At 28.2% G+C, this 23,891-nt stretch overlaps 1 protein-coding gene across 2 annotated transcripts; it reads right to left on the bottom strand.

The window, feature by feature from the left end:
* Positions 1–2,000: 2,000 nt before the first annotated feature.
* LOC132947898 (major facilitator superfamily domain-containing protein 6-A-like) lies at positions 2,001–22,598 on the bottom strand. 2 transcript variants are annotated; one of them, XM_061018153.1, is made up of 8 exons: positions 22,418–22,598; positions 22,215–22,305; positions 16,858–17,217; positions 16,020–16,207; positions 14,796–14,932; positions 14,016–14,137; positions 13,702–13,944; positions 2,001–2,423 (listed from the first exon to the last, which is right to left on the bottom strand). In XM_061018153.1, the coding sequence occupies exons 2-8, from the start codon at positions 22,279–22,281 to the stop codon at positions 2,218–2,220; spliced, it is 1,323 nt and encodes a 440-aa protein (XP_060874136.1). In that variant the 5' UTR covers positions 22,282–22,305; positions 22,418–22,598; the 3' UTR covers positions 2,001–2,217. The 2 variants fall into 2 exon arrangements, with proteins under 2 accessions (XP_060874136.1, XP_060874137.1); XM_061018154.1 differs by having other exon boundaries at positions 22,466–22,528.
* Between the last annotated feature and the right edge of the window lie 1,293 nt (positions 22,599–23,891).

Genomic DNA, 23,891 nt, shown 5'->3' with positions numbered 1-23,891 from the left:
CAAAAACCTAAATCTATTTTGTTGAAAACTAATTTTGCGTAAAAATTCCCGCTTTCCCTTTATTTGTATGTTATTTTTCACGGCGCTTTTGAAAACTATTGGGAATTTCTTTTGCATACTTACCTAATTAATACATATTTTATAGTAGCTAATTAAATGACAATTCAGTTAGTGCAGTATATTATATTATTATTTTAGTTATTAAGGGCGGAAATTTTCCACAGGCCTACACGCGGGAAACATTTTAATACGCCCCTGCATGTACCTATTGCATAAAAAAGTTTGACCATTGTGGGTTGTGAGCATGAAGTGTTAATTGATGTGGGTCACGGGTGATGGTAGGGGAGTATACACACACTAATGATCATTTACTACACACACAAAGACGATCAGTAATCGCAGGAACGAAATAATTGCCAAAGCACAACTCTTTAAAAATGACACATTTGCAGGAGCCTTAATTTAAATTATTTATATATCTGTGTAGATTACTGGAACTAGAAAGGAACGAACAATTTTGTTATTATTCCTTGAAAAAAAGAACTCGTTTATTTTCTCGTTCTTTTTTTAGAAAAACGAATTAGTCCCAGGAATCCGTTTCTTTTGGAACTCGTTCATTCCAAACCCCGGGTCACATTCACTAGATAATATTAATTATTAAGAAGGTTATGGCGAAATTGCTTAAAAAAGCTTTGTTGTTGATGTTGACTTTGTTTACAAATCGTTGTTTGTAAAACCCTTATACATATCAGATCATTTACCCTAAATCATGAAAAAACACCGAATTAAAGTAAAAACTATCTTTCTCTAATTTGGTCCCACACACATTACTATTAAGTATTTAGTTGGTGTTGGGCGTACATAGCAAAAGTGAATAAACAAACTTATGTTTTACGTTTGGCTTAGAATTTGTTTACAAAACTCTTACACAACAGATTGTTTATCCTAAGCCATGTAAAAGCACTAAATTAAAGTAGAAACTATCCCTCTCCGACTTGGCCCACATCCATTACTATTAAGCATTAAGTAGGTAGGTATACTTAATACTATATTTACAATAAATTGTATTTTGACATTTTGATTTCGAAAATCGTTTTACTCAAAATGTGTACTTACAATTCTCATTTTACTATTTTATTGAGCAGTGATTTTTAGAATAATATGTTGTCTGCATTAAATTTAATATTAATATTCCTTGTATATAAGTAAATTAATTTGAAAATAAAACATTGCTCTATTCAAAATCTAAAATACACAATTATTTTTGTTTTCAGTTATTCAAAAAAACAATATAACAATAATACAAATCCAAAATCCAAAGACCTTATATTATTATGAATTATGACCTATTCTTAAATTTATATTTTACAAAATGTATACTTTTTAGTTCTGGCTCATGATGCGATGATGACATTTTCGGACAAACTTTGTCATTATTATTTTGACTACTACTCTGATAAATTAATACATCATTGAAAAACATACTACAGAAATATATTTTTTACTACACGTTTTGTGATTAAAACTGAATCATATAATAAGTACTTAAAAATATATTTGTATTTTTGATTTATTTTATAATAGGCAATTATTTTGATTCACTCGATATTAATTTGAAATTGAAAAGTAATGTAAACTTAATTTTAATTTTAAATTATCAAAGAGGTCATTAATTATGATAGTTTTAGTTTTTAAAATGTCACATACCATAAATAATATGTTTTATTTAATAATAGCATTATATAATAATATTGTGTGGAATTCAAAATGTAGAAAGTTTATTTTCTTGTATTACAGTGTATTAAAAAATATTCTTCCAGTGTAGATTCTGTGATAGGTAGGACTAAAACAAACACAAAAAACAGTTAATATTTAAATAAAACTATAATCATGTTAAATTTTTTTTTCTCGTCATCAGATTAAATATTTACTAATATTTTTTCCATTAAAAGGAAAGTTTCTGAAAAATGAATTAAGGTTTAAAATATCCACGCAATCTATGTATTCGTTAATTATTACTAGAAATTATGTTTTAATGTATTGCAACATGTTTACCTGTAATAATAGTTGGGAAATGTCTGAGACTTTTTGGTGGATATTTAAGTATAAAAATCTAAAATATATAAAATATTGAACAAAAAACAAAAAACAAAAAACACGACAATTCAGATATTTCTTTTATAAGTAATAACATAATAATTTCCAGCTAAAATAATACTATGTTAAATTTATGTCGTTTTTGATATCCTTAGTTTGAACATTACTATTTATGTCATCATTTTTAGACAAACGCCTTAATATATAATTGACAATAATTTGTATCGCACAAATGAAAAATGCGACCACGCTCAACATCTTAAACGTAGCAATACTTCCAATATGTTTAAACATATAACCACCTATGATGCTTCCAATGGGCGAACCTAAGACACAACCAACCAACCAACATCGTTAATGTAAAGTTAAAATGTTTTCAATAGCTTATATTATATAAGTATACAAAGTGCAATAAGATGACCTGACAAACGAAAAAACTTGTATTAAAATCAATATTTTAAAACTGATTTTCTCGTATAATATGTATAGACGCTTGGGCAATAATAATATATATTATAAAAATTTTTATTTTTACTTTTAATACTAAAAATAAAAAAAAATTGCCAAAAATTTAAAATACCCATTTTTAAAATCTTATTCTTAGAAAAATATCGATGGTAAAATGTTTATTTAAATCAAGTAGCTTATTTTTGATTTTATTTGAAATTATCAATATTTTTTTGAGTAAAATATGTAATTTGAAAACGTAATAACATTTTTCAAAATATTTTTTCTTGGAATTTTCAGATATAAGTAATCGGATTACTGTATATATTTACGTATTAATAATTTCTATGATGCTCAGCGAATCCTCGTACTTTGGCCCTGCTTGTAGGGCGTAGGCAACTTTGGCCCAAATTTTCTAATATTATAGTTATTGCAAATTTCATATTTGTAGAAAATAACTAGAGGAAAAATTTCTCTACGTAAACATTTTAACGTATGTAATTTTGTAAACTAATTCCTTGGCTCCTTGAGGATAAATATAGTATGAATATAGCAACTAGTTTGTACCTACTTAAGATTAGAATTATTTCATTTTCATACTAGCTTAACTGCACTGACTCTCGGGCATGAGCGTAACCTCTGTCTATAAATTCTTAAATACATAATTTTTTAGTTTTATTATTTCTAATATATATTAATTATACTCGTATAAAGTTTTACTTTTTCAAATTAACTGGTGTGATTCCTATTTCCAACAAACAAACCAACGACGAGACGTCAGACTTCGTTATTAAATAATTATGTGTGCAAGTGTAATATGAGAGTACTACGTGCGTAACTTTTGGCGTGAGGCGTCTTTTATGCTACAACAAACTATATCAATTAATTTTGAATTAAAAATATTTGTTGCTTTCGCGATAAGAAAATTATCGTATTTTAAATTAGTTAAATCATCGGTTCGTAGTATTCGTGATAGACAGTCGGCGTTCGTATTTTCGGATCCTGCCCTATGGATTATTGTATAGTTATATTCCGATAACTGTAATCGCCACCGCACGATTCGCGATGAAACATTGAAACGTCTTTAATTCCGAATAAAAAAGTAAGAGGTCGGTGATCCGTGACCATGTTACATTTTCGTCCGTAGAGATACGCTCTAAAATATTTCACTGCCCAAATTATTGCTAGTAGTTCCTTTTTTATCACGCTGTAATTTACCTTAGCTTTATTTAATGTGTGACTTGCGTTCGCAATGGGTTGATCAGCATTTATTTTGCTCAAAAATGATTTTTTTTTTAATTTTAATTTTTTTTTACGGTCAAGGGTTGAAAAGTACTTTGACGACTCTAGGGATTCTAAAATGTTGAGTAAATTTGGTAAGTTATAGGCTTCGTTTTCCGTTATTTCATAAAACTTACGAAAATCCACACTGCAGATTCTATGTTTCTGTTTCCCATTTTGGTCTGTTCTCTTTTTCTTAACCACTACCAATGGAAAATTAAAAGGTGAAGTGCAATGACGTATTACATTATTCTGTTTCATGTATGTATTACTTGTTTCTCTATTTCTTGTTTATATGCCCATGGTAAACGGTAAAGTCGTATGTTAATAGGTTTCGCCCAGTGCTGTGTATTTATCTTATTTGTTACTACATCAGTAGGTAGTGCTTAAATGTTCCCCATTTACGTAAAATAAATCGACACAATCTTTGATTAATTCTAACCAATTGTTTTTCTCTTCCTTATTTAAATGGTTTAAATAATTGTCGATAATTTTAGATTCTGAGCGGAGCGAGGAAGCTAGTGATTTTACAATGGTTTTTATTTATTTATTTATTTATTTATTTATTGTTTATCCTGTGTAAAAAAATTCTACTAGAAGAAGAGCTTTGATTTCAATATGTAGTACCTTATCTTTTACCAAATTGGATCAAGATGGTACTTTAGAGAGGTCATTTTTCGATTGTCTCAATAGATAACTTAATGCCACTGGAAAAATAACCAATAAATTACGAAAAATCGCTGGGATTTTAATTTTTAACGCTTTGTTTATCACCTTAGCAACGAATAAAAAATAATAATATTATGATATTAATTCAACTTTCAGGCTATAATAAATAATTCTACTAATATTATAAACGCGAAAGTTTGTAAGTATGTTTGTTACTCTTTCACGTAAAAACTACTGAATGGATTTTAATGAAACTTTACATATAGCTTATAAATCAGAATAACACATAGGCTACAATTTATAAAGATATATTGTGTGAATTTTAGATTCTGAGCGAAGCAAAGAATGTATTGATTTTACAATGATGTGTGTTTTTTTTTATTTTTTTATTTATTTTTTTATTTTTTTTTATTTTTTTTTTTATTATTGTGTCTGTCATCACCTTTTAGGACGGTAAAAGTGCTTGGATTTTCTTCAACAGTAACTTTTCTGATAGGAAAGTGAATCTAGTTGGTACTTTGGGGGTCAAAAGTAAAAATTTCCCAGTAGTTTTCAAAAGCGACGTGAAATACAAAAGAAAAATTAAGGAAAATCGATTTTGGTTTTTGGTGTAACTCTAAAACAAATGACCGTAGGGACATGAAATTTTGACTGAATGTTTATAATTGCATTTCCTATACACCATAACATTTTCCAAATATTTTGACTTATTTTGAGCTGCTTACGGACATTTTTAGTTTCCATTTTTTTTTGTTTTTTTTTGTATAAATATCAATAAAATTTTATTTGTTGGGTAAAAAAGCTTGAAAATTTAATAGAAGGCTCCTAGATTATTGTTTCAAAGGCAGATGAAAAAAATTAAAATCCATAGTCACAGTTTTTATTTACAAGCATTTAAACTTTAAATCTTGACAAAATAATGAAAAATCACAAAAATTAGCAAATTTGCTATTATTTAGAGTTGAGAATTGATAAAAATTTTTCTTTTTCAATCTAAGATTTGAAAATGTAATACAAGATTATCTATAAATTTATCTACTTTTATCAAAAAAAAAAAATGTCTACAAGAAAGTAAAATTAAATTTTTATGAGCGTTTGAAATTGATATTTTTTTTCAACATTTGATAATCACTCGATTTCTCATGTAACGATTTTCTTATTTTGTTGTAATAAAAAATGAATGACTGTAGATACTTGAAACTTTCACTGAATGTTTATTTTAACATTTTATATACACGATAAAATTCTGAAAATAATTTGACTCTTTTTGAGCTGTTTACGGACATTGTCAGTTTTCAATTTTTTTAGTTTTTTTTTCTATAAATATCAATAAAATTTTATTTGTTGGGTAAAAAAACGTGAAAATTGAATGCAAGACTCCTGATATATTGTTACAATAGCAGTTGAAAAATATTAAAAATACATGGGTACATTTTTATTTTATAAGCACTTAAAGTTCAAATTTTGACAAAATTTATCAAATTTAAAATTTAATAATTATTTTGTAGTTAAAAATTTATAAAATGTTTAACTTTTATAGCTAAGGATTGTGAATTTAAAACAAGGTTCCACGTAAATAGGTTATACAGGGTGTATCTTATGTCATTGTACGTGGGTTTTTTTAACGATTATGGATCGATGACATAGGATTTCGTTAAAACAAAAAAAGACGTGTTTCTTTATTTTTAACAGGCAATTTTTGATAACAATTTCAAAATTTTTAAGGACGCAGGTGTACCATTAGCAAAATCAACTTTATTTTTTAAATGGCAACTACTATATTTTTTAATGGATTATGGTAAAGCTTTTTTTTTCAGAAAATGTTGATAGTCAAATTATCAATTTTGGTTGGCTAGTTTATTTTCTATGGTCCTCTAAAGTTTAGTAAGATCTGCATTAATACTTTTAATTGAAATAATTATTGGTATAGGTTTAATTTACAAGATCTAAATAAGTTTTTCTTATAACTACCTTTTTTATACACTTAAGTAATTTAATCGGTAGTCTAATAACACTAAAAACAAAAAAAAAACAAACAAAATTGTTTGCAAACATAGTTCATTATTTTTATTTTAACATACAAATCAATATTATTATTTTAATTTGTTATTATAGTTAATCGTAATTAATTACTTCACGGTTACTTTTCTTACAATATCATAAATTTGGATTCTTTATTAGGTTGCTAAAGTAATAATGGTTAAAGGTATTCGATTGTTGACATTATTGTCTTAGGTATGTTTGGGGGTTAAAAAAAAAATTGTGTAATGAAAAAAATGCAATGTTTTGTGGTGCTCTTCTCGTAGTGGGACAAACTTGAAATTTGAACCATATAGGTTATACTTATTGGTAGGCCTATATTGGTAGATATCGCATGCAAAGTATAAATTTAGGAGTTGAAATTCATAACACCTCTTATTTTTTAGTTTTGGACATTTAAAATTTGAATTTTATTTCGTACTTTTCCTATCATAAATTCCTATCATACTTTTCTTACAATAGCATTAATTTGGATTCTTTATTAGGCGGCTAATATTATTTTTTATTATTCGGTTTATATTATTCGAAATTACTCGTATATTTTCATGGTAAGGTTCCCAGTCCAAGTTCCGCGAGGTCAATTCCTCGATAAGATATACCTATGGTTGTTCGGATATGTTTATTACGTTACTAATTATTATAATACATTTGTATTTACCGGTTTGCGATTATTACGTTTATTATTATTATTATTATTATTAAGATGCGTCGTCATTTAAATAATGTTTCGTTATAGTTATTTTTTTGCACTGAATATTCCTCGCATTTTTAATTAGCATAACGCAGTTACTTCGTAGAGGTATAATAATTAATGATAGTTCACACTCGCGATCGGTAATTAACAACATTTTTTGGTTCATATCTGATATGGCATTATTTTCCTTCAAAAATGTGCGGCCAATTATGCCACTACCGGGTATCGGATAAACGTCTTTTACTATGTCAAACTTAGTAATTAATATAAAAGTTACGTCATTAATCTGAATCTGAACCTAACGTTTTGATAGTTGTAGAACTGATGCCCTTGATCTTTTTTTCGTCCGACTCATTTACAGTCACTAGGTCCATATTTAAGCTGATAACTTATAATAATATTCATCTATGTCCCGAGTCTATAGATTACTACCCGATGCGAAACTGCTCACGTTAATTATTTCGAGTTCCTATTCCATCTGTGTAGTTATTACTTGAATGTTTTTTAACTCACCCGTTGTTCTATTTTGATTATCACCCCAAATTTTGCTTTTTTTTCTTTTCATTATAAATTCGTTTCCGACATTCGGAATTATCGTGGTTAGGACGTTTACAATACTTGCAAAATTGTACGTGGCCTGTTCGCTTTGTTTTATTCTCCATGCGATTGTTTATTATATTCCTAAAACCCGACGAGCCTGATGCCCCTAACCTACACTCGTTAGCGTAATGATCCATTTTACTGCACCGATTACATTTTATACAATTTTATATTTTATTAGAAACACGGTTGTTATCAAAAAATGGTCGATTATTATTTTAATTATAGTTTTTTTCAAATACGTTTTCTTAATCTGTTGCTATTTTTACTGACTCCTCATACGACGTAATATTGCGCGTTTCTAAAATAAGGCGTATTGAAGGGTTAATATCTTTCATAAAATATACGATAAGTGCGGTAATTAACATGGTCTCGGCTATTAATCGCGATTTGGCTGCTGTTTCGCCTAATGTTAAAGCGCTCTTGTGGGTTGGTGACAAGTTTGCAAGCCTGGGCATTAACGAGTTAAAAAGTTAAAGTTAAGTTAAAAAGTTAATTTTATCTTAACTTTTTAACTTAACTAGTTACTTTTGGATATTCATTAACTTAACTATTAACTTATTAAATTCTTTTTTTTATTAACGTGAAATCAACGAGTTGATTTTCATTTTACAAAATAAGTTAAGTTAATTTTTAAAAATTTTATATTTTTCCAATCACTCTGTACTCTAAAGAAACACCCTGTATAGTGATACATCAGAAAATATTTTATAATAAAAGGTTTTATATTATTATTAAATAATTATATCAAGTAACAATAAAAATATAGACATAATAATATTGTCCCATTATGACTCTATGGCATTATGATTTATGGCTATACCCTTATGGGTATATTATTGTTATCAATAACCGAAGTCGCCATTTCGGGAAAAAAATATAAATCCAACTAGCCTAAAAATAAACATAAACCAATTATCGATATTATGATTTTGTGTGATGTGGTCCTGAAATTTTATCATTGTTCAGTTGTGAACTTTTGGTTATACACGAACGACACAAACAGTATGCAGTATGCACGTTTATAATTTATTAAAATATAATATACTATATAAAATATAATAACTATATCTATATGACTAAAATGTGTATTCTGAAATAATAAAATATTATATAATTATCCAACTATTTCAACTTATTTATTATCTTTTACTTTAAATTATATGTTATATTTAAGTATTTTACTAAGTATGTAATACCTAGTACCTATCTATTTAATAAAATATTTAGTGATTATTTATTAAACACAGTAATATTCCATTTCAAACCCACACACACAAATAGTATCTGTTTTCAAGGCATGATTAATTAATATTAATTCATTATTTTTAGGTATTTATTTACTACTTATTATATATAGGTAAGGTAACTACTGTTCTTTTTTTAGAAATGAAAACTTCAATGAAGTTCAATAATATACTGTATGGAGTATAAACATTTTTCTAGTCACAGTCCAAAAATTAGTTTTGGGTTTCAGGGTTTGTAAGAAAATAAAATATGCAAAAAAAAAAAATTAACTTTTTTTTAACTTAATAAAAAGTTTAAAAAAAATGTGTATTAACTTTTAACTTAACTGAGTTAACCTAAAATTAAATTAACTTTTAACTTTTAACTTATTGGTGCATATTAACTTAACTTAACTGAGTTAAAAAAAATCATTAACTTGCCCAGCCTTGCAAGTTTGTCGTATACGGTTAGAGAAATTCGGTATGTTCTCACCGTTTCGTTGTTTCATAGCTGTTAATTGTTTCTGCAGGTAGTTAATAGAATGCGAAGTTTTGTATTATATTGTTTTAAGGTAATTTTTTAATTGATCCCAGGTATTAAATTCGTGATATTTCCCCTCTATGTTGACTATTATAGCTCGCAGTAATAGCAGTTTAATAGTATCGGTCAAGTTATCAAAAAGAAATTCACATTTTGCTATAAAAATGGAAAGCTGACTATCTGTGCTAGAGATGTTCTGGGTAGAAAATCTGGTATTAAACCGAGTACTGGCCGAGTAAATTTTTTTATACTAACCGGGTGTCGAATATTGGCCGAGTAAAATGTATAGTACTAACCGGGTATCGAGTATTGGCCGACTAAAAATTTTAATACTAACCGGGTATCGAGTATTGTCAGAGTAAAAATGTAAATACGAAATGGGTATTATACTACTATCAAAGTATCAAGTATAAACTATATAGACATTAGACAGTGAACACGAGATTTATTTTTGTAATTCGTAGAAGAAAAACATGATTTGTTTATAATCAACTGGCTATTGTAAATCGGTTCAGTTATTCCAATATGTACCAAAATAAATTATAATTTATTACCCTAGAATTTTAGATTTCCCGTTATACTAATAATTATATGCATGCATATATTTATAAATAGATTATCAGCGTTTGCCATTGGATACGAGTCGTGTAAAAATGTAGTATTTAACCGGGTACTAAATAAGGGCCGGGTAAAAATGTAGGTACTACGCCGATATATATATATAAATATATCATATTTAAGAGCTGAGTCTTAAATATGATATCCAGTACCCGGCCATCGAGTGATTGCCGGGTACCCGGAACATCTCTAATCCGTGCCTCCCGAGAAAGAAGGCGCCTTCCCAACAGCGGTTACTATAATCTCAATGTTGTGGCAGCAATAGTTATACGTTATACGTTATACGACATACGTTATACGTTATACGATTATACGTTATACGTTATAGTTATACGATTATACGCGTCTATCTGTCAATTATTACGTGTACTGTCAGACATACAAAATATATACTACACAATAATAACTTACAAAGTGTTTATGTTTGGAAGTAGTACTGGTCTGGTCCTTGCTAAATGAATAATGAATGCTTTGAAACGTGATATATAATGATATAGAATGCTCTGCTTACAACCGAAGAAATACACTTTTACAATTAATTATTTAATAACGAAGTATAACGTCTTGTTGTAGGTCTGTTTGTTAGAAATAGGAATCACGCCAGTTGATTTGAAAAAAAGTAAAACTTGATATATGTATTTATATAAGTATATTTAATATACCTATATTAGAAATAGTAACACTTAAAAATTATGTATTAAAAAAGGTGGGCAAGTGGATGTCGCTCTGCTGTACTGTAGGTTACAAGTGGGTCACTGTATAATGGATGGTATTAAATTTGAATTCAATGATATATCATTGTATAAGAAAAACGATTCTGAGTGGAGACGATATGTCAGTCTAGGTATAAGACATATTATACACTTATCTATGGTATTAAAAAAAAAATTGACCTATAATAAATTCCAAATTAATCATATCACAATATCCATTAGGTACATATAACGCGTTATACATCAACAACAAACCGTGATACTATCATCATAATATATCGATGAAAATATTACAAATTAGAAGTTTCAAGTGCCCACGAATAATATTATACAATCACAACAAAATAACTAAAATAGTTATTCTAGGTTTTTATGTAATTTCGTCCAAATTTGAACTTAAAATGACTATACAAATAAACTGTGGTTGTGTATTTTTTAGATTTTTTGGTAACCGAATTATCTATTTACATGGAATCTTGTTTTAAATTTTCAATCCTTAGCTATAAAAACTGAACATTTTATAATTTATTAATTACAATGGTTGATAATTTTCGAGATTTTGATAAATTCTGTCCAAATTTGATCTTTAAATGCTTATAAAAAAAAACTGTGCCTATGTATTTTCAATATTTTTCAACTGCTATTGTAAAAATATATCAGGAGTCTTGTATTAAATTTTTACACTTTTTGGCCCAACAGATAAAACTTTATTGATATTTATAGAAAAAAAAACTAAAAAAATTGAAAACTGAAAATGCCCGTAAACAGCTCAAAAAGTGTCAAAATATTTTCAAAATTGTATGGTGTATAGGAAATGCTAATATAAACATTCAGTGAAATTTTCATGTATCTACAGTTATTCGTTTTTGAATTACAAGAAAATAAGGAAATCGGTACATGAGAAATCGAGTGAATATCTAATGTTGTAAAAATATGAATTTAAAACGCTCATAAAAATTTAATTTGACTTTCTTGTAGAAATTTTTTTTTTGATAAAGTTAGACAAACTTATGAGGAATCTTGTATTAGATTTCAAAATCTTAGATTTAAAAAGAAAATTTTTTATGAATTTCTAACTCAAAATAATTTGCAAATTTTCGTGATTTTTCCGTATTTTTTCAAGATTTGAACTTTAAACGTGTATAAAAAAAAACTGTGACTAAGGATTTTTAATTTTTTTCATCTGCCTTTGAAACAATAACCTAGGAGCCTTCTATTAAATTTTCAAGCTTTTTTACCCAACAAATAAAATTTTATTGATATTTATAGAAAAAAAATTTAAAAAAACTGAAAACTGACAATGTCCGTAAACAGTTCAAAAAAAGTCAAATTATTTTCAAAATTGTATTGTGTATAGAAAATGCAAATATAAACAACCAGTGAAAATTTCATGCATCTACGGTCATTTGTTTTAGAGTTACACCAATAACCAAAATCGATTTTGTTAAAAATCGATTTTGCGTAAAAATTCCCGTTTTTCCTTAATTTTTCTTTTGTTTTTCACATCGCTTTTGAAAACTACTGGGAAATTAAAATTTTGACCTCCCCAATGCACCAACGATATTCACTTTCCCATCGAACAAGATACTGAAGTCGAAAATCGAAGCATTATTTCGACTACTTATCGTGTACACAGACACAAAAATAAAAAAATAAAAAAAAAAATAAAAAAAAAAATAAAAAAAAAAACACACATCATTGTAAAATCAATACATTCATCGTTTCACTCAGAATCTAAAACTAAAAAATTGTAGACAGAGGTTACGCTCGTGCGTGATAACTAGGGCAGTTAAACTAGTATGAAATAATTCTAACTAAGATTCTAACTAGTTCCTATATTTATATCTGTACGTACCCGCGGCGTGATCCTAAAGGAGCCACGGGATTGGCTTACATAATTACATGCGTTAAAGTGTTTACGTAAAGAAAATGTTAATCTAGTTGATTTCCACAAATATGAATTTGCAATAACTAGATTTGCATATTTGGGCCAAAAGTACAAGGAGGACCAAAGTACAAGGAATCGCTGAGCATCATAGAAATGATTAATACGTACAAATACAGTAAATCGTAATTACCAAAACACGGTTGACCACAATATAATGTTCATGTTTTTTTTCATACTAGGTTGTATCAATTTTGAATTTTAAAATTTTCAGCACTTTTTGTTACACAGTGTATAATTTATATTATGTATTTAAAAGGGTTGCAAATGGCCAGTTATTTCAATCAAAATTTACCAATTGTTTATCAATAATAATATACCTACAGGTAATGTGATTATACTTTTGAAAATTGATTTGAATTTAGTAGTATTATGTCTACTCGAGAGCGATCATGCCACTCTTTTAAAATGTTGTTCCTAAATACATGCATTTATTATCAATACACGCATTCTTGCAATTATAAAATTTTGAACATTTTAAAAATTGTCCATTTGCAACTCCCTTAAGGATGTCGGTGCCGGTTTTTCCAATATTTCTCAATTCCATAAAATTTGAATATTATATTTTATATTTTAATTGCTACGTTAATTATTATAATACTTTTCCACTAATCTACTGTTCGATACCTATTTAGGACCCGCCTAGGATATATTTTTCCCCCAGGGATGACAAAATATTCTAGTATATATTTACACCAGGTAACTATATATAACCTAGGATATTTTACGGGGGGAGTTCAAAATTATTGAGGGTAAAAGAATCTTACGACACCGGCTCCGACGCCCTTAATATTATTTTAATAATATGCAAACTTAAAAATATATCGAACCTATTCCCATGTAAGCCGTCCCGACGACTCCTTGCAGTGTTCCTTCAGCACCGACAGGAGTAATAAGTGCCGCATACGAAATGGCTGCCGAATAAGACATTGCAAACGTTATGCCGTTGAGTAATTCCACTGGTAAAGCCCAAAGAGGGTTCTCGATGATCGTGTACGAAGAGAATATGCACGTGAACGTGAAAAACACTACGGACAATATGGTCATGTGATCCACACGTTTCAGTATGTAGCCTATAATAATATATAATATAGAAAACAATCAGTTTTATCAGTTGTAAAACGGTTTTCAAGTAACAATTTACTGGAAAAAAGGAACGACGGCACTTCGCCACCAAAACATTGAATTAGTAAGGCTGTTCCTTGGAGAGTCTTCATCCAAGATTTTGTCTCGGGGTGGAACTCATTCGACAAGTCTTCCAGGTACCTAAATGTGTATAATACTGTGATTTTTTATTAGCCCCTAACCAACAAAATTATCTAAGTATGTTAATATTATTATTATGTTCATTCAAAATAATTGATCTTCAAAATCGCCGGTTACTTATCCCGTATGTTTTATACTATTTAAAAATGAAATAATATTATTATCATAATACAATATTGGGATTTAGAATCAAGGTATAGAATTTGAGAGTAGAGAATAGTTTTTTTTATTTATCTATAAATTACGTTCAACTTGAGTTGGAAGTATAGACGTATCATAAACTAATATATTACATAGAAATATTTATGTATATTTATGTCAATAGAACATAATTTAGCACTATCGTTTATTATCAATATTGGTTCTTAATTTATAAGATAATAATTGTATATAGGTAATCATCATGGATATCGAAAACAGTTTTCATCTAAAATCTAAATGAGGTTATCATAATATACTGTTGAATTTCTTTTTATTTTATACACTAAATTTAATATAACCACATAGATTACTAACTATCGTAATTGCCTACACATATTATATTATGTTTGTCTAAAATACGTATTTTAAAATAACTATATATTTTTAGTGTTTTGAAAAAATAAAACATAGGTCATTTATATATGTATTATTGAAATGTATGTAATTTGTTGCTCACCAAAATACGAAGTTCCATATGAAAGACATAAAAAATCCAATAAAAACAACCCAAAGAAGAAATGCGAGTACTTTACCTTCAGTGAATACTTTTTTTACGTCAGAAGCTAAAATGTTAGTATCATTTGATTGTACAATCTATAACAAACAAATATGTAGTTATTTTCATGAAATATGTGTAAACCAATAATTTTTACATGTTTACGAAGTAAATCATTAGACGGGACATGTTTGTACCATCAAATTTAACTAACTTAAAAACGATTTGAGCAAAATATATTGAGCTTTTACGTTTGGAAAACAATAATAAAATAAAATTAAATCACAATTTTGACTTCCAAATTGTTATGATTGTTTTATCCGTATAAAAGTGAATAGCGATTGAATTTTATTTGCACTAGTAAAACGTATAAAATATATCGGATTAAAATTTAAAGTATTCCTATTCGCCAGTAAATTTTTGTTCAAAAAACACGGTGACACTCGAATTGCCTAGAAAATAAATTCCCAAACGGCCTACTCGAATTGCCTTCCATAGTTACCTAGATATTTTATTAATATAATATAGTTAGTTGTACACGTAATATCAATGATTATTTCGATGTCTGAAATATATTATTTTTTAGACGTATACAGTATTTCAAAGACAGATTAATTTGTTAAATGCAGTAATCTGGTCCATCACTAAATGTCTCTTGTTTCTGTCGATATTTTAAGTAAGTTAAAGAGTAGTCCATCATCACCAGTTCAACATAGTCAGTTTCGTTGCGCAACCGTTACCATAAATAACACGTTTATGCGTAGGTACATAATTTTTTAAGAATGAACGTTAACAGTAAAATAGGCGAAATAAAATGTATTATAATTTTATTTTTTATTTTTTGTTAAATTGTAGGTATGTATTGATTATTTAAAAAAATTTGACATTTATAAATTTATTTAATTTATTAATATTAAAGTTAGAAATCTATTAGTTATAGGCGTTAACTATCGGATGCGATTCCAGTAGAATAGGGTCACTACCTAAATTAGGAAGCAATTCAAGTGAACGAATTTTTGAAATTTGGAGTAACCTTTTTGAAAAAATTTCATGGGAGGCAATTTAAGGGCCAGATGGGAAGTAATTCGTGAGTGCTCAAACACACATAATAAGATGGATAGTTCTAACTACAGTCTATAACTATAACTAGAAGTCTATTAGATTTATAAATATTATATACTGTACCTTGAGGTTACACACCACATATATATCTAAAAGGAAACATAGCAATGCAATAACGTAACCTGGAGTATAGTTTTTGTAATCTAGTCCTGCGCTGTACCAGTCTACACATGTGCCGTAAATAATGGCAAAGAAACTCCAACCAATGGATCCCCACAACCTTTGTTTTCCATAATTATTTTTGTCTTTGCCTTGATAGAAAACACATGACGATTAAATTATAATGACATTGTACGTGTTATTTGATAATAGTATCAATAGGTATAATATAAGTAAAGAAGCCGACTGTTTTAATATAATGACAAAACATGAACCGATTAGAACAGGTACAGTGGCGTATTTAGGAATTTGTCATGGGGAGGGTTCAGATCATTTTCAGAACACAAAGCCGTGGGGAGCTTATAAGTCCATATACAATTTTTGAGTTTTTAATCATCGAATATATAAAAATCTCGTGTCATGGTGTTAGTGTTCGAACCATTTGGTAGGTACGAAAATAGGTCGTAAAGTATATTTCACCCTCCTAACCCGGGGAGTTGCTCAAACGGAGATTTGCTGTGTCAATTTAAATAGGTATCTATAATTGTGCATAATCACAATGTTATACTGGTAATGTTAATTTATAACAAAAAAAAGTCATGCTATTAATTGAAAATTTTGACAATTGAAGCGACGAAAAGTTTTTAAAAATTCCTTCGTATAGTATGATAAAATTTGTTTTTCTTAATTATGTAAAAACACAATTTAACATGTACGAAACACGAGTTAATTGGAGGGACCATGGACCCCCCCCCCCCATCTTGAATCAATAATTTAATAAAAAAACAGTATTTATTTTTACCTAATAAATCCATGCAAATCGTGTCCTCTAGAACCATATTCATCATTCCGACCATTCTGATTAAGACAATTGTAGTACAAAACATCCAAAAAAGTGGTGACTTGATCACATCCAAATCGTTAATTTCCTCTTTTGCTGTCGTACCAGGAATTATTGATAGTAAACACACCAATAGAAACATGATTATTGAATTCGCAATAAACACAGACCGACGACATTTGTATTTATCTGTAACGGCACCTACAATTGGTCTCATCAGCATTCCAGGAATTGGTTGTAGCATGAATATTAAACCAACAATGAATGCAGAATAACCACGTTGTTTTGATATTATAGTCAAAAAAGGACCAAACGCATGACCTGAACAAGTAAAAAAAAAATATAATGTTGATGATTTGGCAACACCTCGTATCTGACATTTCAGTAATTGTTCAGGAGGCTCAAAAACCCGGTTTATTTTGTTTGTAAAATAGGAAAAACCTCAATTCTTTAATATTTACTAAAAAAATATAATTAAATCACTAATTTTTAATTATTTCAATTAATTTCATTATTTTTAATTTTTTTAGTGTAGATACGTGTTATTCCAACAAAAAAAGTTTTACGTGGTATTGCATTATGACGATACAAGTTATTTCAAAAATTATAAATGTATAAAATTATATTATGTAATTATTATTTTTTTTTATTTTACAATTCATATTTTATCTAACTAATATTTTTAGATTCTGTTTTTAATACAAACTATGAATTAATTAGGAAAATATTTAAAAAAAAAGTAACAATTTTATTAATTCTTTAATTTTGAAATTTACCTTTTTATTGATTCTAATATTATTATTAGGAATTGCACAGTTTACTTTAACATTAAGACAGTCTTTTTTTTCAATACATTTTGGAATTAAAACTTAAAAAAAAGACGTATTCATGGGTACTCAACAAAATTAAATTTTTTTCTTATATTTTTTAAGTCAAACAATACAGTACAACAAAAAAATTAAAAAATACAAATATCAAAATTTTTTTGATATAAAAACAACAAATTAACTCTTTTGCGCTTACACCATTCACTTTAAAAACAAAATATACTTTAAACTAAAAATATTAAATCATTATTAGGAATTGCACCGTTTACTTTTACATTAAGAGTCTTTTCTTTTCAATACATTTAATAACAAAACTTAAAACTCAAAAAAGTTAACTTTCTTCTTTATAAGACTTAAAAACAAAATATTCTTTAAACTAAAAATATCAAATCATTATTAAGAATTGCACCGTTTACTTTTACATTAAGAGTCTTTTCTTTTCAATACATTTAATAACAAAACTTAAAACTCAAAAATGTTAACTTTTTTCTTTATAAGACTTAAAAACAATACAATTTAACAACTTTAATCAATGTATAAAGAACAAAATAAACTCAATATACTAAAAATATTAATACTTAAAACAAGTTAGACATTTTTAAATGTCTTGAACTTTCCTCTGCTTATATGAAGCTGCATGAGGTAATGTATCATAAAATGAATGTGTGTCAATTAGTAATACATGTTTGAGTTTTTGTAAATCTGTCCATTTCGATAATGTTAATGGTAATTGGCTACTGTATAGTTTTTCATAATCCTCTGTTAGCTTAAAATGTTTATTTCTAGGTAAAGGTAATATTTCATAGGAATCGCTGAATGTGGTTTTAAAATAAATCATTTTAGTAGCAGGATCATACTTCAGACATCTTAGGTCTCTGACTTCTGGATCTCCTTTACCTTTACCCGGTCTAATAGATAAATAAGTTTGGTTTTTTTTATAATCTGTAAAAAATGTATGGTCTAACAGTGTTGCTTTATATGGAGAAGGGTTAACTCGTGCTTCTTTAGTAACCCGGATGAAGTCTGATGGTAAATGTATCTCTGTATTTTTTAACTTTCGTTCTATACAACTGTGGACACTATCACAACTCATCTGTGTGTGGCCTTTTTCCAAAAATTTTTGTTCTATAACTACATTATTGAGAACAGCAAAGTTTAAAAGTGCACTTGACAAGACAGAATTTCTGTTTTGGTATCCACAGCCATTATACTACAATGCAATGCACAATTATATCCAGCTTACACTATACCGTGTGTAGATACGAGTAATTGTAAATCAAATTCTGATACAAGTTATTACACTAACGTATTTTCCCAGAATATCAGTAACCATATTATATTTTAACCTCAAATAGTTTTTATTCTCCTTGAAATTCTGAATTGAATGATACCAAAATGTCAAAATCGAAAAATTGTCAGATACGAGGTATTGCCAAATCATCAAATCATAATTTATAATGATTTAGTCATTGATTGCAATACTTAAATCTTAATAACGCACATAGACCTGCAATAGCCGTAAATTTTATCCTCAGGCCCGGCCCGGCCCGATCCAAAAAAATATTGTGAAAAAAAAGCCCTGGCCCGGTCCGAAAATAATGCTAAGCTCGTAAAAAGCCCGGTCTGGTCCATAAATTGTATCCCCAAGCCCGGCCCGGCCTGGTCCAAAAAATATTGTGAAAAAAGTATAATATTATTATGGTATATAAATAGCTTTATTATACCCACCAATCAATATATTATTATATACCAACGTCGGTTTTACCATTATTATTTATTATTGTAAATTGTGATTCTTTATTTTCGAAGAAAAATCCTTAAAAAGCCCGGTCCAATCCTTGATTTATTATTCGAAGTCCAGCCCGGCCCGGCCCGGAATAAAATTCCAAGACTTAAAAAAGCCCGGTCTAATGTCACTACGGACCGGGCTTTCTGAGGACCGGGTCGAGCCGGCCTGGCCCTTGCAGGTCCTTAAAAGCTCTAGAACAAGACTATCACAACTCCAAATGTAGTCTTGAGAAAAATCGATTTAATGTCTAAAACTTTAAGATATTTAAAAGAGTTCTTTACTCATGTATTTGATACTAAAAATTTAAATATACTTATAGACATACTTAGCATTATGTGACTTTGTTATTCAGAGGCCGACACACGGGCATTTCTTGTCTCTGTCTTACAAAAGTGCAATTTGGCAAATTTAATGTTCACAATAAAACTTCTTACTCTGTAATTTCTAAAACTAGTTTGAATCTATATCTTATACAATTTAAATGTAAGATTATTATCTAAGGCATCTCGGAGGCTTTTATTGATATTTTTATTAAGAAGCAAGTATTATGACAATTTTAAACTGTTCATTTTTTGTACGTTTTAAAACAATCTTAACTTACTTAAAAATAATAACATCAATAAAATCCTCCGAGATGCTCTAGATAATATTCTGAGCTTTAAATTTCATTAGAGGTAAACTCACTCTAATTATAGAAATTACAGAGTAAAATGTGTTCTTCTGAACGTACAATTTTCCATGCTGTACGTTTGTAAATAGGAGTCAACAAATGCCCAAGTGGCGTCCTCTTAAATATTATGAAATACTCTCTCTTAATCCCTCAAGAGTCAAAATTAGTAACCCATAAGTGATGGTAATTAATTTTTTAATATGTATAATAGAAGTTTAAATAATAGTGGTTTCAACAATAAAAAAAATTCGAAAATAGTTAATACTTTTCGAAACAATTAGTGTACTCTCTTAAATGAATCACTCTGTATATAAGACAGTAGATATATAAGTGATAACAACAGCTTATTTTATAATTTCTATAATAATAATTTATTTAAAAAAAAAGGTATTTAATGATATTATAAGGCTATAAAGTTTTGACACGCCCGGGCGGCGATATAACAAACCAGTACTTACCTAAGATTTAATCTTAATAGTTCAAATTCTACTTTTTGCATTATATTTTTTTTTTTTTTTTATAAGCTACCATATTATTTTCATTATTTTATTACATAATAATATATTATATATTCACAAATAAATCCGAGCCACAGTTATTATTATTATGGACGCACGTGTGCGTACTGCGTATTGTCGAAAAAATAATTCATTTGAATTTAGGTGAAAATGACAAAAGAATTTCAAAACCGTTGGTGAAAACTAAACGCTTTGCAGTATATATTTTGGGTCAATTTTGGTGCAAATTGACTAGAGCTCTCTCCACGGTTGTTGAGCGTAACATAATTATATTATAATATGTAAAATGTTTTTAAAAATGTTATAGCTACTTCAGAAAAATATTTTTTTTTTAAAAAGTTATAAAAAAAATTATAAAATATTATATTTTTTAAGGCCAAATAGAGAGAAAGCAACAACGAATACATAGTGAATAATATGTTGATAACGGTGTTGGTGTTATAGTTTGATGATAAAACCAATAAACTATTCGATATCCTGTAGACTAAACATTTAATTCAAATGCCTTGGTAAATAAAACAATGAATACTGAAATTTGCTTATGACTAATATCAGCTATACTTAATTCTCTTCAGTCAAAACTAAGAAAAAAACAATTTTTTGACCCTATTCACCTCTATGACCATTATCACTCCATTTTATGGTATTGATTACATTTTAATTAATATATAATATTATACGCCTATACATTATACAGCTAAGGTTAGGTTAGGTCTACCAAGTTTATATTATGTTCAAGCATGTATATTGTTTTGTAATAAAACAAACGCTTCTATTGAATAAAAAAACTAGGATAAAATTGTTATGAAGTCGATTATAATATATTATAATATAATGCTAGGTATGTCAATGGACACATCCAACACATATATCCAGCACCTTTGATGTTAATACTTATTATGCAAATTTTTTATTATATAGGTAGGTGGTATCCATATTTCAAAAAAATAATTCCTTACACACTAAAATTTTTTTTTTATTATAATTATTACCTAGTCACATTTTTGGTTTGACTTCCTACCTCCATATTGTACCTATGTGATAAGTGTGGAATTTGAAAAAAAGCATTCTATTTTAATCCAAAAATATCAACTCATTTTTACCTAAATATAATTCAATTTTCTAAATCATAAAGTAATCATATCAATATATTTTTATTTTGAATTATTTTGTATAAATTTAAAAAAAACTCATAATTATCAGGTAATTTGTAGTTACTTGTGAGTGTTGAATATTTTTAAAACTAGGGTACTAGGTATCTGCATAATATATCAGAGTGGTAAACACGATTCTGCACGAAATCAGAAATAATAACAACCCGATATAATAATTTAACGAACATAATATTATTATAAAAGGTGTATGTTGCACGACTAAAATAGCAGCGACTTATCCAACGTACCATAATATTACAATATAACGTTAATTATAAAATACACACAATATTATTTTTTGCAATTGAGCATAATATCATTCTATTGTTGTTTTAACTTTATCATTTATAATATTCTTACCTCCAATTCCTAAAAAGTAGTGAATTTTCATCAACAGGAGTTTTCTATTGACCTGGAAGTAAGTCATTTTTCTGGTTCTCACTCGTACACACTACACAGCAAGTTACAGTTATTATAATATTACTATCGTGTATATTAAAAAGTTTAATTGTTTAAACTGCTACGTGTGTCTAATATATATATGTAAAAAAAAAAAACAATACTATAATTATTATGGTGCGCGTATTTCTGGAGAGACAAGCAAGACAGACCTAGCCCGGATGTTACTCGTCGTACACATCCATGGTGATGATGATTACACGAAATTCAATGTTAAACTGCTAAAAAAAAAAAATAAAATGTGGTTACCGAACAAAACGATCGTGTATCGAATAACGCGTCTTGGCTCGTGCGGGCAGATGTGGAAAATAAATTAAGAAGGGCCGCCGACAATAGACGTTACCTATATTATTTTTTGTGGCTCGGCAGTGTTGGGGAGTAACTTAACTTAAGTTACAAGTTGGTGTAACGAAATTTAAGTAATTTGATGGTTATTTAATTACATTTTATTGTAAGTTATTTATATGTAATTTAAGTTACTTTTGTGTAGTAATTATTACCAAATTACTCGTTACATATTTTGGTTCAATACATTTTTAGAACGTATTGATAATATTGTGCGTACATATTAAAATATACCATATAACTTATTAGTATTATAATTTATAGGTAAAGTTGTCTGAACTGTAATATTTTTGTTATAGCTATTGACTATTTGACTATAAAGTGTTACTTTTACAATGGAATTCTTATTATTTACTCTGTGTTGTAACTTTGCGGACAAAAATAATAATAAAAGTGTGGCTCGGCCGCTACCAGTCGCGCAATACGACTGAGAGTAAGTTACGTCCGCTGCTACTAGTTCCCGGATGGGTGACCACCCAGATCTGTAGTAGTAAAAAGTAAAAACCTTCCTACACATGCACGTGTTTGCATACCTACCGTAACAACACCTTACCATACCAACCTTACTAATCACAGTCAATAATCCCCTACAACAGCTAATGGCTATAGTAGCCGGGTTTAAGTTCAATAAAAAAAAAAAATAATAATAATAGCTTAGCATCATGAGTATCTGTTAATAATTTCATATTGTTGATTGTCATTACTTATTTAGTTTATGTATTGTTGTATTGACAACATGATCATTAAGCTCCAGTGATACCTAATTTTGAAGAAAAAAAGTAACTTCAATTGTAATTGAGTTACTTTTTAAACTCAAAAGTAATGTAACTTGACCAAATAAAAAAAGTAACTTAAAAATAATCTAGTTACGATTTTGATAAGGAATTAGTAATGTAATTTAATTACCAAAAATAAGTAACTTCCCCAACACTGCAGCTTGGTGTGGTGCGGTGTGTGCATTCAGTTACGAAACCCGTTCCAAGTGTATATGTTACGGGCAAAGTAGGAAATCCAGGCATTGTACAACAATGTCCGTGCACTGTGCACAATGCCCGAACATTTTGGGTAGTGTAAGAATGATAATTTTTTTTTTTTTATTGTAACAAATGCCTCGGCAACTATGGGCCATTGGTTACAAAAAAATATTACATAGTATTTATATTAATAATAGAAAAGTTACATTAAATATGGTAGGTACATTATACTTATAATTAAAGACCGGATTTATATTCT

The sequence above is a fragment of the Metopolophium dirhodum genome, chromosome 6 (genome assembly GCF_019925205.1).
Source record: "Metopolophium dirhodum isolate CAU chromosome 6, ASM1992520v1, whole genome shotgun sequence".
Classification (NCBI taxonomy): Eukaryota; Metazoa; Arthropoda; class Insecta; order Hemiptera; family Aphididae; genus Metopolophium; species Metopolophium dirhodum.
Note: the sequence above shows the minus strand (reverse complement) of the source record. Positions and strands in the feature narration are given on the sequence as shown.

Excerpts from the sequence above, each read along its gene's own strand:
- LOC132947898 (XM_061018153.1), bottom strand. The coding sequence starts at position 22,281 with ATGACTTACTTCCAGGTCAATAGAAAACTCCTGTTGATGAAAATTCAC. Across the intron at positions 17,218-22,214 it reads CTACTTTTTAGGAATTGGAG|GTCATGCGTTTGGTCCTTTT; the intron begins GTAAGAATATTA and ends TTACTTGTTCAG. Across the intron at positions 14,138-14,795 it reads ATATGGAACTTCGTATTTTG|GTACCTGGAAGACTTGTCGA; the intron begins GTGAGCAACAAA and ends ATACACATTTAG.